This window comes from Serinus canaria, chromosome 2, assembly GCF_022539315.1.
Source record: "Serinus canaria isolate serCan28SL12 chromosome 2, serCan2020, whole genome shotgun sequence".
Lineage (NCBI taxonomy): Eukaryota > Metazoa > Chordata > Aves > Passeriformes > Fringillidae > Serinus > Serinus canaria.
In genome coordinates this window covers 104,273,468-104,286,189 of record NC_066315.1, presented here as the reverse complement: position 1 = coordinate 104,286,189, position 12,722 = coordinate 104,273,468, and the positions used below count along the sequence as shown (strand labels likewise).

The 12,722-nt window shown below is 35.1% G+C and overlaps 1 protein-coding gene across 1 annotated transcript in view; it reads left to right on the top strand.

Annotated features, from left to right (window-relative positions):
• Positions 1-12,722, top strand: part of ROCK1 (Rho associated coiled-coil containing protein kinase 1) — an 83,327-nt gene that overhangs the window by 61,843 nt on the left and 8,762 nt on the right. The window contains exons 24-28 of the mRNA XM_009102432.4: positions 1,213-1,306; positions 1,717-1,805; positions 2,135-2,323; positions 2,559-2,724; positions 9,162-9,232. Of these exons, the coding sequence (XP_009100680.1) occupies positions 1,213-1,306; positions 1,717-1,805; positions 2,135-2,323; positions 2,559-2,724; positions 9,162-9,232 (609 nt within the window). The remainder of the gene's footprint in view (positions 1-1,212; positions 1,307-1,716; positions 1,806-2,134; positions 2,324-2,558; positions 2,725-9,161; positions 9,233-12,722) is intronic.

Genomic DNA, 12,722 nt, shown 5'->3' with positions numbered 1-12,722 from the left:
TGTATTAGAGACTCTTATTGCAACGTAACTTAGTATTTTTTTTAAAAGCCGCTTGAGAGCCTCAAGTTCCACAACCTAAGCCCCAAAATGTAATTTTTGAAGACGCTTTGTAGCATAGCTTTTGGATGTTAGTGTGAGCTTGATAAATGTCTTTAACTGAGAAGTTTCAAACAACCATATGTAGCATAGTTATTTTATCATTGTTTTCTTGCATTTAGAAAAAATAAAACAGCTGTGCATGTTTTCTTAAAAATCCTGGGGGTGTAAAGTTCTAGGTGTAACTGAGCTTGGCTCAGTTGCTCAAAGCTTTCTGTTAGTGCTACCATGGATATTGCATCTCTGTGAAAAGATAGTGCAAATAGTGTTTGTTTCATGAATTTGCTTTTTTAAGCTTGAGATTTACAGACTACCGCTATTTCTTAAGCAGCATTTAGAAGACTATGTCTGTGGCATCAAAGGAATATCTCATGGCCAATATATTTTTGGTTTCAAGTTTCTGATAATTTTATCAGACAGCTTCATACACAGTTATTTGTATAGGCTTCAAACAAAACCTTTATTTAGGAATACAGTTATGTTTTTTTTTTCATATATATTTGTGAAGTGATCCGGTTTGTGGCAGAATATGAATATGTGAATATGGTCACATATTCAAAGTTGTTGTGGTTTTCCTTTCCAACTTCTTTCTTTTTTTTTGCAAGCTCAGTTCATATTTACCTATGTCTGCTTTGTCTTAGTCCAAATTTAGTTTTATTTTAATCCTGATTTTCATGATTAGCAGTAAATGCCTTGTATCTACTCTAGGTTTAATGCTGGAGTTCTAGCATCTGTCAGCTACTTTTCTGTCTGGATTCATGGTATCGAGCCTCTGTATATTAGTTTTTCCAAAGTACAACAAATTAAAATTGCCATGTTCCATAACTGACAATCTAACTTTGCTTAAGTTGATTTTTGATTCCATATGACAGTGTTTGACGGTGTTGTCAGTTCTGCAGTGATAATTTTTTTTTTTCTGGGACAGGTGTATTTTGAGCCTTCTAGTAAATCAAAACAGCACAAGAATAGTATCATTTTTTACAAGTTCATATAGGCAGAAGGTGTTCTAAGTAAATGGTTGTTATAGAATTAAGGGTATTTAAAATAATAGTATTATAGATATTTTTAGAATTTATGTAAAATTCTTTATTCTAAAATGTGTTTCTTTTCATGTAGCTGGAAGAAACTAATAACACTTTAACGAAAGATGTTGATTTAATAACAAAAGAAAATACAGAAATCAGTGAAAAATTTAGGAAACAAGAAGAAGGTATGTCATGTTTGGAGTTTTAATTGATCTGTTCTGAAGCATGCCTGAATTTGAAGTATATGTGAAGAAATGAGAAGTGGAAGAAGACATTGCTATTTATCTTCCCTATTATTTTGGGCTTGATGTTAGCTTTAGTATTTCATCTTTGTGCCTTTCTGATATATACTTCTGGTCATTTTCTGTCATTGCAGTAGTGTTAATTTTTGTCTTTGCAAATTGTATTTTGCTCGAAAGGGAAGCAACAGGAAAACAGAATGGAAAAAAAATATGCACTTATAGAAGAAATTAAGTTTAAAAATAATTACCTTGTACTAAAATACCTCAAAATTATTTGAGGTATTTTGAATATTATTTTCACAGATTACAAAATGAAAAAAGATAATATTATTATTTGAATATTATTTTCACAGATTACAAAATGAAAAAAGAGGAGGAAATCAGTAATATTAGAATGCAATATGAGAAGAGCATAAACACTGAAAGAACTCTGAAGACACAGGTACAAGTTTTTATGCAATTTAATAGCAATTATTACTTTGCATTAATAGAAGTATTTCAGGTTTTTTGCTTTTGTGAACTAACTCTTAGTTCCTTTGAAATCAAGTTTATATTAACCATGATTTACAGTATGCATTGTTAAATTTACATTTGAAAGAATAAGTTTTGATGCTGTATACTTTTCAATATTACTTCAGTTGTGAGTACAGGCCATTTGTGTTGGTGAGGAGATTTTTTTTATCAGATCCTGTAACTAGAGGAACTGAGAAGTTTTTTATGAAACATGCTGCATATGTAATTTTTCTTACTGGTTCTCCTTTTTCTTAACAGGCTGTCAACAAACTGGCTGAGATAATGAATCGGAAAGATTTTAAAATAGACAGAAAGAAAGCTAACATGCAAGATTTGAGGAAGAAGGAGAAGGAAAACCGAAAGCTCCAATTAGAACTTAATCAAGAAAAAGAGAAATTCAATCAGATGGTTGTGAAATACCAAAAGGAGCTAAATGAAATGCAAGCGGTAAAATAATTTAATTTTTTATCATACTGTGGAATATATATATATATATATATATATATATATATATCTATATACACATACACACACACACATATGTGTGTGTATGTATATTTGTATGTGTATATATATATATATATATAAATATATAGATATAGGTGTAGATATAGATAGGAGTTTTGTTTTGAAAATACTTGGCTGCCATGTTTTTGGTAACACAGTGTGTATATAAATACAGCAACTAGCAGAAGAATCTACATACAGGAATGAGCTCCAGATGCAGCTGGATAGTAAAGAGAGTGACATAGAACAACTACGAAGGAAAATCGTGGACCTCCAGCAAGGAATGGATTCTACCAGTGTTGCCAGTCTTCCAACAGATGAAACAGATGGAAATCTTTCAGGTATGAGAAAAGCAGATTTGAACTACTCGGCTGTGTTGCATATGCATAGTTCTGGAAGGTATTGTTTCAAACATTTACTTGTTATTGCTTCTTAAAGTCTTCTGGCTGTCTAATTCTGTATCACATCTCCACTTCCTTTGTTTGTTTGTTTTTATTTCATACCTTAGTTGCCTATATTTAAGACATAATTTTTTCTCACATCATACTTCCCACTGTATGGTTTGGTATTAGCATTGTTTAAATGCACTTTTGAGGAAGGAGTATCTTTACATGTCTTGTTTTTCAAATACAGTGATTATAATGTGCAGTATTTGGTGAATAGAAAATAGGGCCAACACATGATCTACAGCATCATGATTTTGTTTTATATCTTGAATGCAAAATTGTCTTGATCTTATCTCTACTTACTCAGTCATGTATCACCTCTGTGACAATTGGCAATAATCATGGATGTGATTATTCCTCCAATTATTTTTATTGGAGTAATTTCCATAATAAATTTATGGTTGTATGGTACTCTGATTTAGTAGATTAAAATAAGAACATATAATACAGCATAGCCAGCCATTTCCATGTATCAGTACCAGGCACTGTACTTTGAGACCCATGGTTAGACTGGTTAGTTATTTACCTCTCCCCTTCCCCAGTGTTTGCAAAGTGTAATCAGTTAGTACTTCCACATGATCCACTTCTGTATCTCTCAATACAGGAAAAAAATTTAGTGTAATCAGGAATGCTTGACAATTTCCATGCATCATAGCTAGGTATATCTTTTTTCTGTATGGTTAAGTAATTTTTAAAATTCATTGTGAATTTTTCAGTATATTTTTGATAAGTCTGAATTTCATTGTAGAAAAATATTTTTAGAAATACAAAACCAGAATACCATTTTGGGTATTTTATGACTTCAGTGGATGAGTAGTCAGATAAAAGTAAATAGAATAATTTTAGATATGTCTTTTCCTCTTAATGCACTTCATGCTGCTCAAATTGTCACATTCTAGAGTTTTTCCAGGAGTCTTAGAGTGGTTGAAATTTCAGGTAGGTTATCAGTCTTAGTACATGTTTTGATGTAGTTACTCCTTTCTGTGTCCATTTATGTTTCCTATCTTCCCCTAGTATATTTTTAGATTTTTATTTTTAGTTAATGCTGTAACGAATTTAATTTTCGAATAGATTTTTGTTCAGGTAATGGTATAGTCTTTTCCTCTGCAACTTCCATTTTTATCAAGAAGCCTTTTGCATTCTGGAATTTGATCTGTATATTGCCATCTTGTAAAGATTTTCTCTTTTGACAACATCTTCAAGGCAAACTCCCACTGGAAATTCTTAGAATTATTAAATTGGTTAAGGAACAATTTTTTTCTTTGCTGTCATCTGCTAGGAATTCCTTCGGGTATTTCTGAAGTAGCAGTACTTCTCAGGAATTTTTTCTCATAGATACTCATTTTCAGTGTATTCCATTTAAAAGGGATAAAAAGGAAATCAGAGAGGTTTTTCTTAATAAAGTGGATTTTTGTCTCCCCTCAAATTACAAATTGGAATCAAGCCTTACTGTTTTTAAGTGTCTTGTAATTGAAGAAGACTGTAGTTCATAATTTTAGTAGAAAATTTCTGAGCTCTTTTCAATTGAGAGCTTTAGAGTTTTTTCCTACAACAAAACAGACGAGATTTATTCTACTCAAAAGAGTAATTTTGAACTTCCTCACTTCCCTTCCCAGCCATTTTCATTTGATGGCTGTTGTGTATTACAAGGAAAACATGAATGCTTTCATCCAGCCATAGATACCTTCCCTATTTTTTTCTTAAGGGCAATAGTGTGTCAGTATGACCCCATTGTGTCCCAGATCTTGGATGGACCATAGGAAAAAGCTCTTTCTTTGTCTGCCTCAATAAGGAAGGTTATTTTCAGTTTTACCTCTGGAGATGTGTGCAGTCAGGCTTTTGGCTGCATAATCTGTTGCTTCCATTTTGGGGCAGAAATTTCAGTCTGTACAAGATCTTTTCAAGTCAGGTGGTAATTCCCAGTGTTAATTAGAACATGACAGTTATTGGAAGTTCTGCTGTTCTTGAGTGAGGTGTCTACTTGTTAGCCCTCAACTATTTCTTTTTTGCTAGCTTTTCATTTCTTTTCTCTTTTTTGCCCTTTTTTCTACACATGCTTCTGATTATTACTGCAGTTGTCCTGCTGGTTTGATTCAGGTAGGACCTCTAATACATATTATTAGGACTTATCTAGATTTAGATCATGTGCCTACATGCTGCCTTTTTTTTTTTTTTTTTTTTTTTTTTTTTTGACTGAGTTTCTGGGTTGATCACGATCTGAATAAGAAGCCATTTGGTAATTAAAGGAGATTAAGTGACCTTAGCGTAGCCGAATTTCACACACTTGTCAAAGTGCTAAGCAGAGGGCAAAAAAGGAGTGCAGTAGCATTATAAAGATGACAAAGAACCCAGCCAGACTTCAGAATAGAAATAGCCCATGGCACAGGAAGAGGAAATTATCCAGCACATAGGTTTTTTTCTGCGAACCAAGTAATTAGTGTACAAACCAGAAGGTGACATATTACAGCAGCTCATTTGCTGCAGTTTTGTTGTATGATGTTGATTGTCTTCAACTGTGTGCCAAGTTCCCATCACTCCCACAGCCCAACCATGGCCATTCCTTCAGAGCACCTTGAATAGCATCTTGTTTTTGAGGGCTGGGAGTGATGAGTAGTCAATAGCTGGTGCACCTGTCCTAAAGGCAAAGACACTTAAAAAAAAAATTAGCAAATAAATGGTTGAATTTTGTAATAATTAATTATAGTATGGTTTATTCATTTTCCTGTCAAAATAAAAACATTACCAGGGAAAAAAAATAAAGATATAAAATAATATGAGTATGTATAAAAGAATGATTCCATGGTCATGATTCTGGCCACAGGCAGTCTTTGGTTTAATTGAGAAAATTTTTTATACTCATAAAATGGTAAGAAAAAAATTTCTCTATTTAGAAATAGACCCAGAGAAATCACATGGTAACACACTTTACAACTGCATTTCTCTTGGAGGTGTTTTTTGTCTGCCATCGGCCTAAATATTCCCTCAAATTCTGGTAGCTGCTAGGACAACTTACACTCTCCCAAGGTGGGGATTGGCCCCTTTACAGAATCCGGGCTATTCTCAGGTTCTTGCTCGCTTATGTGGCAAAGATCATTGTATGGATGAAGGTTTTGCCTTGTATTCAATTCTAGGCATGTTTTGTAATTCTTACTCCTGATTATTGATTCAGATAGCTGCTCATATCTCAGTTGGTGTCCCCAATGTTAACAGAGTCCTTGCTGAAACAACGGAGGTATATGCTTTTAAATTATGCCTTTGGAATGCCTCTTCCTCCTGGACTTAGGGAGTCTTTATACTTTCATGATTGTAAACAGAATTCTTTTTTGCAAAGACGTAACATAATCAGGAACATGAGGGTTTTTTCTCCTGATTGTTGCAGGGCACTTAACCTGTTGTGAATTGCTTCTTTTCATCTGATTGGCAAGATCATTTATGCAATTGAGCTGCCCTACAGGTTTAACTGCAGCACATAATATTTTACAGCATATGTTGTCATGTTTTGCACAAAGAAAGGATGGAATAATAAATGCTTGGAGCATTTAAGCCAGCAGTTTTATTGGACTCCAGTAGGAGTTCCTGAAGCAGCCTGAATAAACCTGAATAAACCCCAAAGCAGGATCCAGTCCGAAATCCTCAGTGAAATCCACATGAAATTATAGTAGGACAGTCTGCAGAAGGAAAAATCCAAATTGGAAGAATGGAAAGAATTAGCAAGATAGTATCTCCAGGTTTTTGGTTGCTGTGGAAGACTCTTAGAAGTAGGAATTTTTGAGCATTGGAAAGAGATGCTCTGCTGTTCCTGAAAGCACCCACATTACTTAGCTCCAGAACAACAAAAGGTCTCGTAAAGCAGTACAGTCATGGTTGTCTTGTGTCATTTTATTGAAGTCTTACTGTTGGCACTCTCATTGTACTGAATCCCTGTGAATCTTGGTAGTCTGGATACTAACCATGAAAATGTTTGGAATGCAAATCTACATTTAAAATATATTAGAGAGATAACTACAGAGATCTGAAGCTTTTATGGAATTCTTTCTTCATATCCTATTCAGATCCAGCTAACCATCAGATATTTTTGAGGCCTATCTTAGACTTTCTGGGTTGCAAATATGAGGCATCAATTCTGGTATTCTTTCCAAAATACAGGGAAGTTGTCAGGCAATACTTTTGAGCCTATTTTTAAAGACAGGAATGGAAGATTCCTTTTTTTAGTCTTGATAGCCCATGTTTTCTTAATTACTTAATCAGAACACTCATAAATATTAGTCTTCTGGATCAAATATTTGTGAAATGGCCAGATGAGCATTTGCAGTTATGCTAAGTCTGTCAAGAGAAATGAAAATGCACTATAAATACTACTTGAGAGGAACCTTTGTGGCGAGGTTGGAATGAAAGAGCTCATCTACCCTTTCAAGAGTACATTTGGTTCCAGACAAATTTTAGCTTTGTTGAAAAGATGGTCAAAACTGTTACTTTCAACTGCAAGATGTTATTCACAGCTCAGAAATCGTCTCTCATTAAAATAGAATTTGTTCCCTAAAATAGATTTGTAGTAGACAGAAAAGAATGTCAATGGATTCATTTGAAATAACTCATTTACTTCCTACTTCTTTTGAAATTGTTTTCAGAATATGCTGAAGTAGAAGGAAACCTAGAAAAACTTACACTGTCCCTATAAGCATATTTTAAAATTCATCATCATTGGATCTTTCTAGATTTTCATATGCCACAATTTCAATAGAAGATTTTTTTTTTAACAAGTCATCCTTCCTATATTCCTTTTGAATGATATTTTCCCATACTTTGCTTAGCAATTCATCACTTTGTTTTGCAATGAAAACCTGAGTTTTAGGATGTTTCCATAATTTCCAAAAGTGGAAGAATCTTCTCTTAATGTAAAAATTAATCAGTTTTGAAAACAAGATAAACATATCTGTGAGGCCTGTAGACATGGAGGAAATAGGTTTTCTTTTCCAATGCTACTGAATATCAATAATTGGAGAGAGTCTGGGATAGCAGAGGAGGTAGGGGTGTGGGGTGTGGGACCCTTACCCCCCAAGTCTCCACAGTTCTTATGCAGATGTGAGAAGGCAGGGAGGTACAAATTTCCTTCATTTTTCTGGGAAGTTTTCCTACAGGAATGAGTTCTGCCAATGTGCTTTTATTCCAGTTGATATCAGGAGTTCAGTGGTCCACCAGTATTTTGAAGCCCTTCTCTGCAGCGAAATGATGGGAAATGATTCCGTATTCCTAAGTGTAGTCCATTTCTAAATACTGTCTGCTGTAAGGCTGATGTGGGAAGGGCTTTTACATTCCTAATTGTAATGCTTTGCTAGGCTGTCAGTCCCACTGTAATTCTATACAGCTAAGCATACGGACAGTAACTTTCATACATATTAATCCATTTTAGAACTTGCTGGGGTATACCTCACACAGAGTAATTCCTGAAGGACAAAAGGAACCAGTAGCTCCTCAGGACATAAATAGTTGTGGAGAATGTTTCATAAAATTTTAACTTAATGTTTTTGAAGTTTTCAGTGCTACTATTACCTTGCTTCATAATTTTAAATTTTAGAAGCCACTCTCAGTTAGCTGGAAGGGCTTTCTAAATCAACAGTCCACAGTAGGCAGAATGCTAATTTTCCTGTGGCCCTTTTTTGTATCATGCTAAATTATTTCAGTAGTTTAATGGTGGGAAAATAGGGTATTACATTTCTCTTTGGATAATTTTCCACTGAAAATTTGAGTAAAACACTTGTCTCTTATTCTTTATATCTAGTTGATTCTTCCTGCATTCCTTATTTAATTATCTCCTATGCTTATCTTCTGTGAGTAATGGGACACCCATGTAGCTTTGCTTGCTCTTGTGCTCTCTCTCCTTTTTTTTTTGTTTCCTGTGGAAAATGTGGATCTGATTAATTTTACTTCCTGCATCTTCCTGCTGAGTATTTTCATACAGTCCCTCTGAATGTTAAATTATGTTTACATTGAAAATCTCCTAATTTAAACTGTAATATATTTTCAAAGCAAAGTCTTTCCTGCCTGGCTCTTTGCAATTTACATACAGTGTTAGATGTTGGCATCAAGGAAAACAGCTTTACTTTTATTGTGCAGTAACTGTGTAATCAGATGTTGGCTTGTGACGAAGCATGAATTAAATGCTTATATCTTCATTTTATTTAGCTGTGCTTTTTATTCTGCATTGCTGAATAGGTAATTGCCCATTACTGCATGTAGTACATCCTCCTTTCTAGTAGTAGTTTGCTTTTGTGCTATTCTACTTTATTATTATAAATACACAAAATTATTAAATATGCATTTTTTAAAACCAGAATCAAGACTTGAAGGTTGGCTTTCAGTACCAAACAAAGGAAATATAAGGCGTCATGGCTGGAAGAAACAGGTACAGATGCCTTTTTTTTCTTTCTTCCTCAGTTTCCTTGCAAAAGTTTCTAGGCATGTGGTGAATTGGTTTTACAACTTGTATTTAAGAAACAAACAAAATAATTAAGAGTAATTTAGTGTATGTACATTATTGAAGGAAAAAAATCTCAAGAAAATTCAAGTTCACTCTGAAACTCTTAGTAATGACATTGTGCAAATTTGCAAGAGGGGAGGAAATGCTTTACAATAAGCATCTTGGAACCATTAAAAATCATGTTTCTTCTTTGAGTAAGCGTCTTTATAATTCTGTTGCTGAAAAAGAACCTCTTTATGGGACTTGGCAGTACAGAGTAGGGAATGCTGCACTTAAATGTTCTGAAGGTCATGGAAGAGTGCATCACACTCTGAATTGCTACACATGATTTCCAAGGATGTTTCTGTCTCCCTTACCTTTAGAATGATTGGTTTCTCTTAAAAAGAACTGATTTACTCTCAGAAATGGGATCTCTGTGCCAGAATTCCCACTCCAAGCAAAGCAATCTTGTTTTGCCTCTTCAGAGGTTATGGTGTGCTTCTTTGAAACGTCCGATTTTCAAATTGAGATACTTAGAACCAGTTTCTGATTATCTTTTCTGGCTTTTCAGTCCCCCCCTTTTATCATCTTTTAGAACAACTAAATACAAAAGTGAACATGGTCTCTAGAATTTTTTAAATTTTAAAAGCTAATTGTTAAACAGTTTCTTTTCCTTCATCTTCCTTATATTAAAAGACTGCTACTGGAGCTACTGAGTTATTAATCACACTTTTGAAGTAGCTTTCTAATTCTTGTTGAAAGGTATTTCTCAAATGCTCCTATTTATATTCACATTCTACAACAGCCGGAAATGATTCCTGTAAAATTTAAAGGAGAAGGGATTAATTCCTGTCAGAGAAGCACTTGAGGGTTGTATTGAGTCTTTAGCTGCTGTGCTCCTTCTTTGAAGTACTGCTATTTTCAGTGGCCTTCTTTATACACTCCAAGTGTTTGAGTTCCAGACCTGCCTATTTTTACATCAATATCAGACCTTGGTGATTTGCCTTTAAGTTAAAACCACCGCCTATTCTGGCTTGCTGGGAGTGAGTGATAAGTTCTGTCCTATTTCAACTAATAGCCAGTCACCTTCCCCCCACCCCTTCGAGTGAGGGAGGAACAAAAACAGAATTTATGGGTTAACAGTTTACTGAAAGCACAAAGCAAGACTAAGGCAAGCACAATAAAACCAGCAATATTAATAGAAAAAGTATACAGAAAGAGAAAGGTGCTTTACCCACAGAAAAGATGTTCACCACCAGGAACAAAATCAAATGGCAGATGCTTCCTGTAGATCTCTAAGGCTGCTTGAATCTTCTTGTTATAGAATTGATGGTGCCTGGCACAAATCAGGTAACTTTGTTCTGTTCTGGATTATATAAAATACTGAGTCATTTTTCTGTCAGAATGCTTCTAAGTAGCATTTTGTGGTTTTTTTGTAAAAATGGAGATTATTTTTGCATTCTCTGACAAATGAAATTTTAAACTCCTGATAAATGCAGCTTCTCCAGTGAAAGACTATCAGAATTTCTTCAGGCATGCCCGGTATAGGCATATTTACTTGCCTCAAGATATTTTAGGCAGTTAATCCATTCCTTTCCAACACTTCCCTAGTTTGAATGCGCTCACACTTCAGAGGAATTTGAGCTGCAGATGGATGGCTCGGTCATGAAATAAATTGTACTGAAAAGGTCCCTTAACTAGCTGAGGTTCATATCAGTGAGACACAGTAGTGAGGGACTATGTTCACTCACACGTGCATTCTGTTGGCTGAACTGAACTGTACTTGTTTCAGCTACTGTTGTAGCTGAAACAAGCTGCCAGGTAGTCAGCCTACTTAGGTGCTTCTCTTCCTAATTCTCCTGCAGTTTCAGTTTTGTGAAAGTGGGAGGTATATGCAACCTCAAATATAGGCATGCCCAGATTAAATTAAAGGAAAAGGAAAATCATATTAGGGGTGTAATGCCTGAGTTGTTACAACTTGAGCTGCTGCATTTCTGACTCAAATGTCAGTAGCACTGGCATTTTTGCCCAATGCCCTCTGACTTTTTTAGCTTAAGTTAGGAAGGGGTGAGTGCAGAAAACTTACTTGAGAATAAACAGTTATACCTAAACCTAACATTGAAATGGGTTACCCTTACTTTTATCTGGAGCTTCATTTCTTCCCAAATAAGGATGATAAAATATCCTTCAAAAACCACTGTAAAAGAGAACTACTGTCAAAAGATTTTTTTAATATGTTCACAACAGGATATTGACATGGTTGTACATAAATTTTTTGTGTGAGGTTGTGTTGTTCTTTCGTCAAGGCTTATCTATAATGTCATAATGGAATTCCTTTACTGTCAGAAATTGCATTTGTAATAGTTGTCATCTGAAGGGTTTGCTCTTATCTCTGGAAGGAAAAGGTGCACACTTCAAAGATGAAAAAGACATTAGTTTTCTATGGAGTGGATAAAGGAATTGAATTACAGTCTTTTTATTCAATGGGCAAAATCACAGGAGGCTCACACTTAGTACTTACTCAAGCCGATCAGGCTTTCTATTAAGGAATTGTGACAAATGCCCTTTCATGCTTTTCATAGATGTATTTCAGTAATTGAGATTTACAACTGTAGCTCACACCTTGCACATTTTAAAAATGCTGTTGTATAAACTTAAGGTGACTTTCATACTCAGGTTTTGAGGTCAGCTTCAAGTGCTATGTAAAATGAGGTTGAAACCTCCCTTTGTAGAAGGAGTAGATGTTTATTCAAATTATCAGTATCAGCATTGTGCAGAAACCCATCCAGTTACTTGCCAGTACTTGGACTCAAGATGAAGTATTGGTGCATTCACTCTCATGCTTTTCTTCTCTTCGGGGTTATATTGTATGTGAATCTGGAGATCAGTGTAGACAGAGCTGCCAGTTTACCTCCTTTTAATCCTCCTTAGTGTCTTATATCTTACAGTTTCTTCTAAAACATTGGAAACTGCAGGGGAAGGAACAATCTCAGCTGTCACTGAGCTTATGCTTGTGGACAGTTCCAGCAAAGATGTTGGACTAGCAACTCCCAGTGAAGAGCAGCAGGCAGTGAATTCCAGTCTTGAACTTACTTTCAGTGCTTAGGTTAGAGGTGTCTTAACTATCTCAGTGTATTCCTAGGTACCAGACCTCGGTTTCTGCTGATTCACTTTGGCTCTTTATTTTACCAGTCCATTAAATTGGGAGTGTAGGGAATAGTAGGAGCCATGGGATTCTGTTTTAGCCTACCAACAGTTTGGTGAAGTACCACTGAGTCCTGCAGGCCTGTAGAACTAGAGAACATTACAACATGATCAATAAGTGATGGCTGTTGCTTTGTGTTGCTCTCAGTGGTACAGTACATTTCCTAGTGACCTGCCAGTAGCAACTGAAATTTGTGAGTTTGTGTACCGATGGACTTATAGAATCAGCACA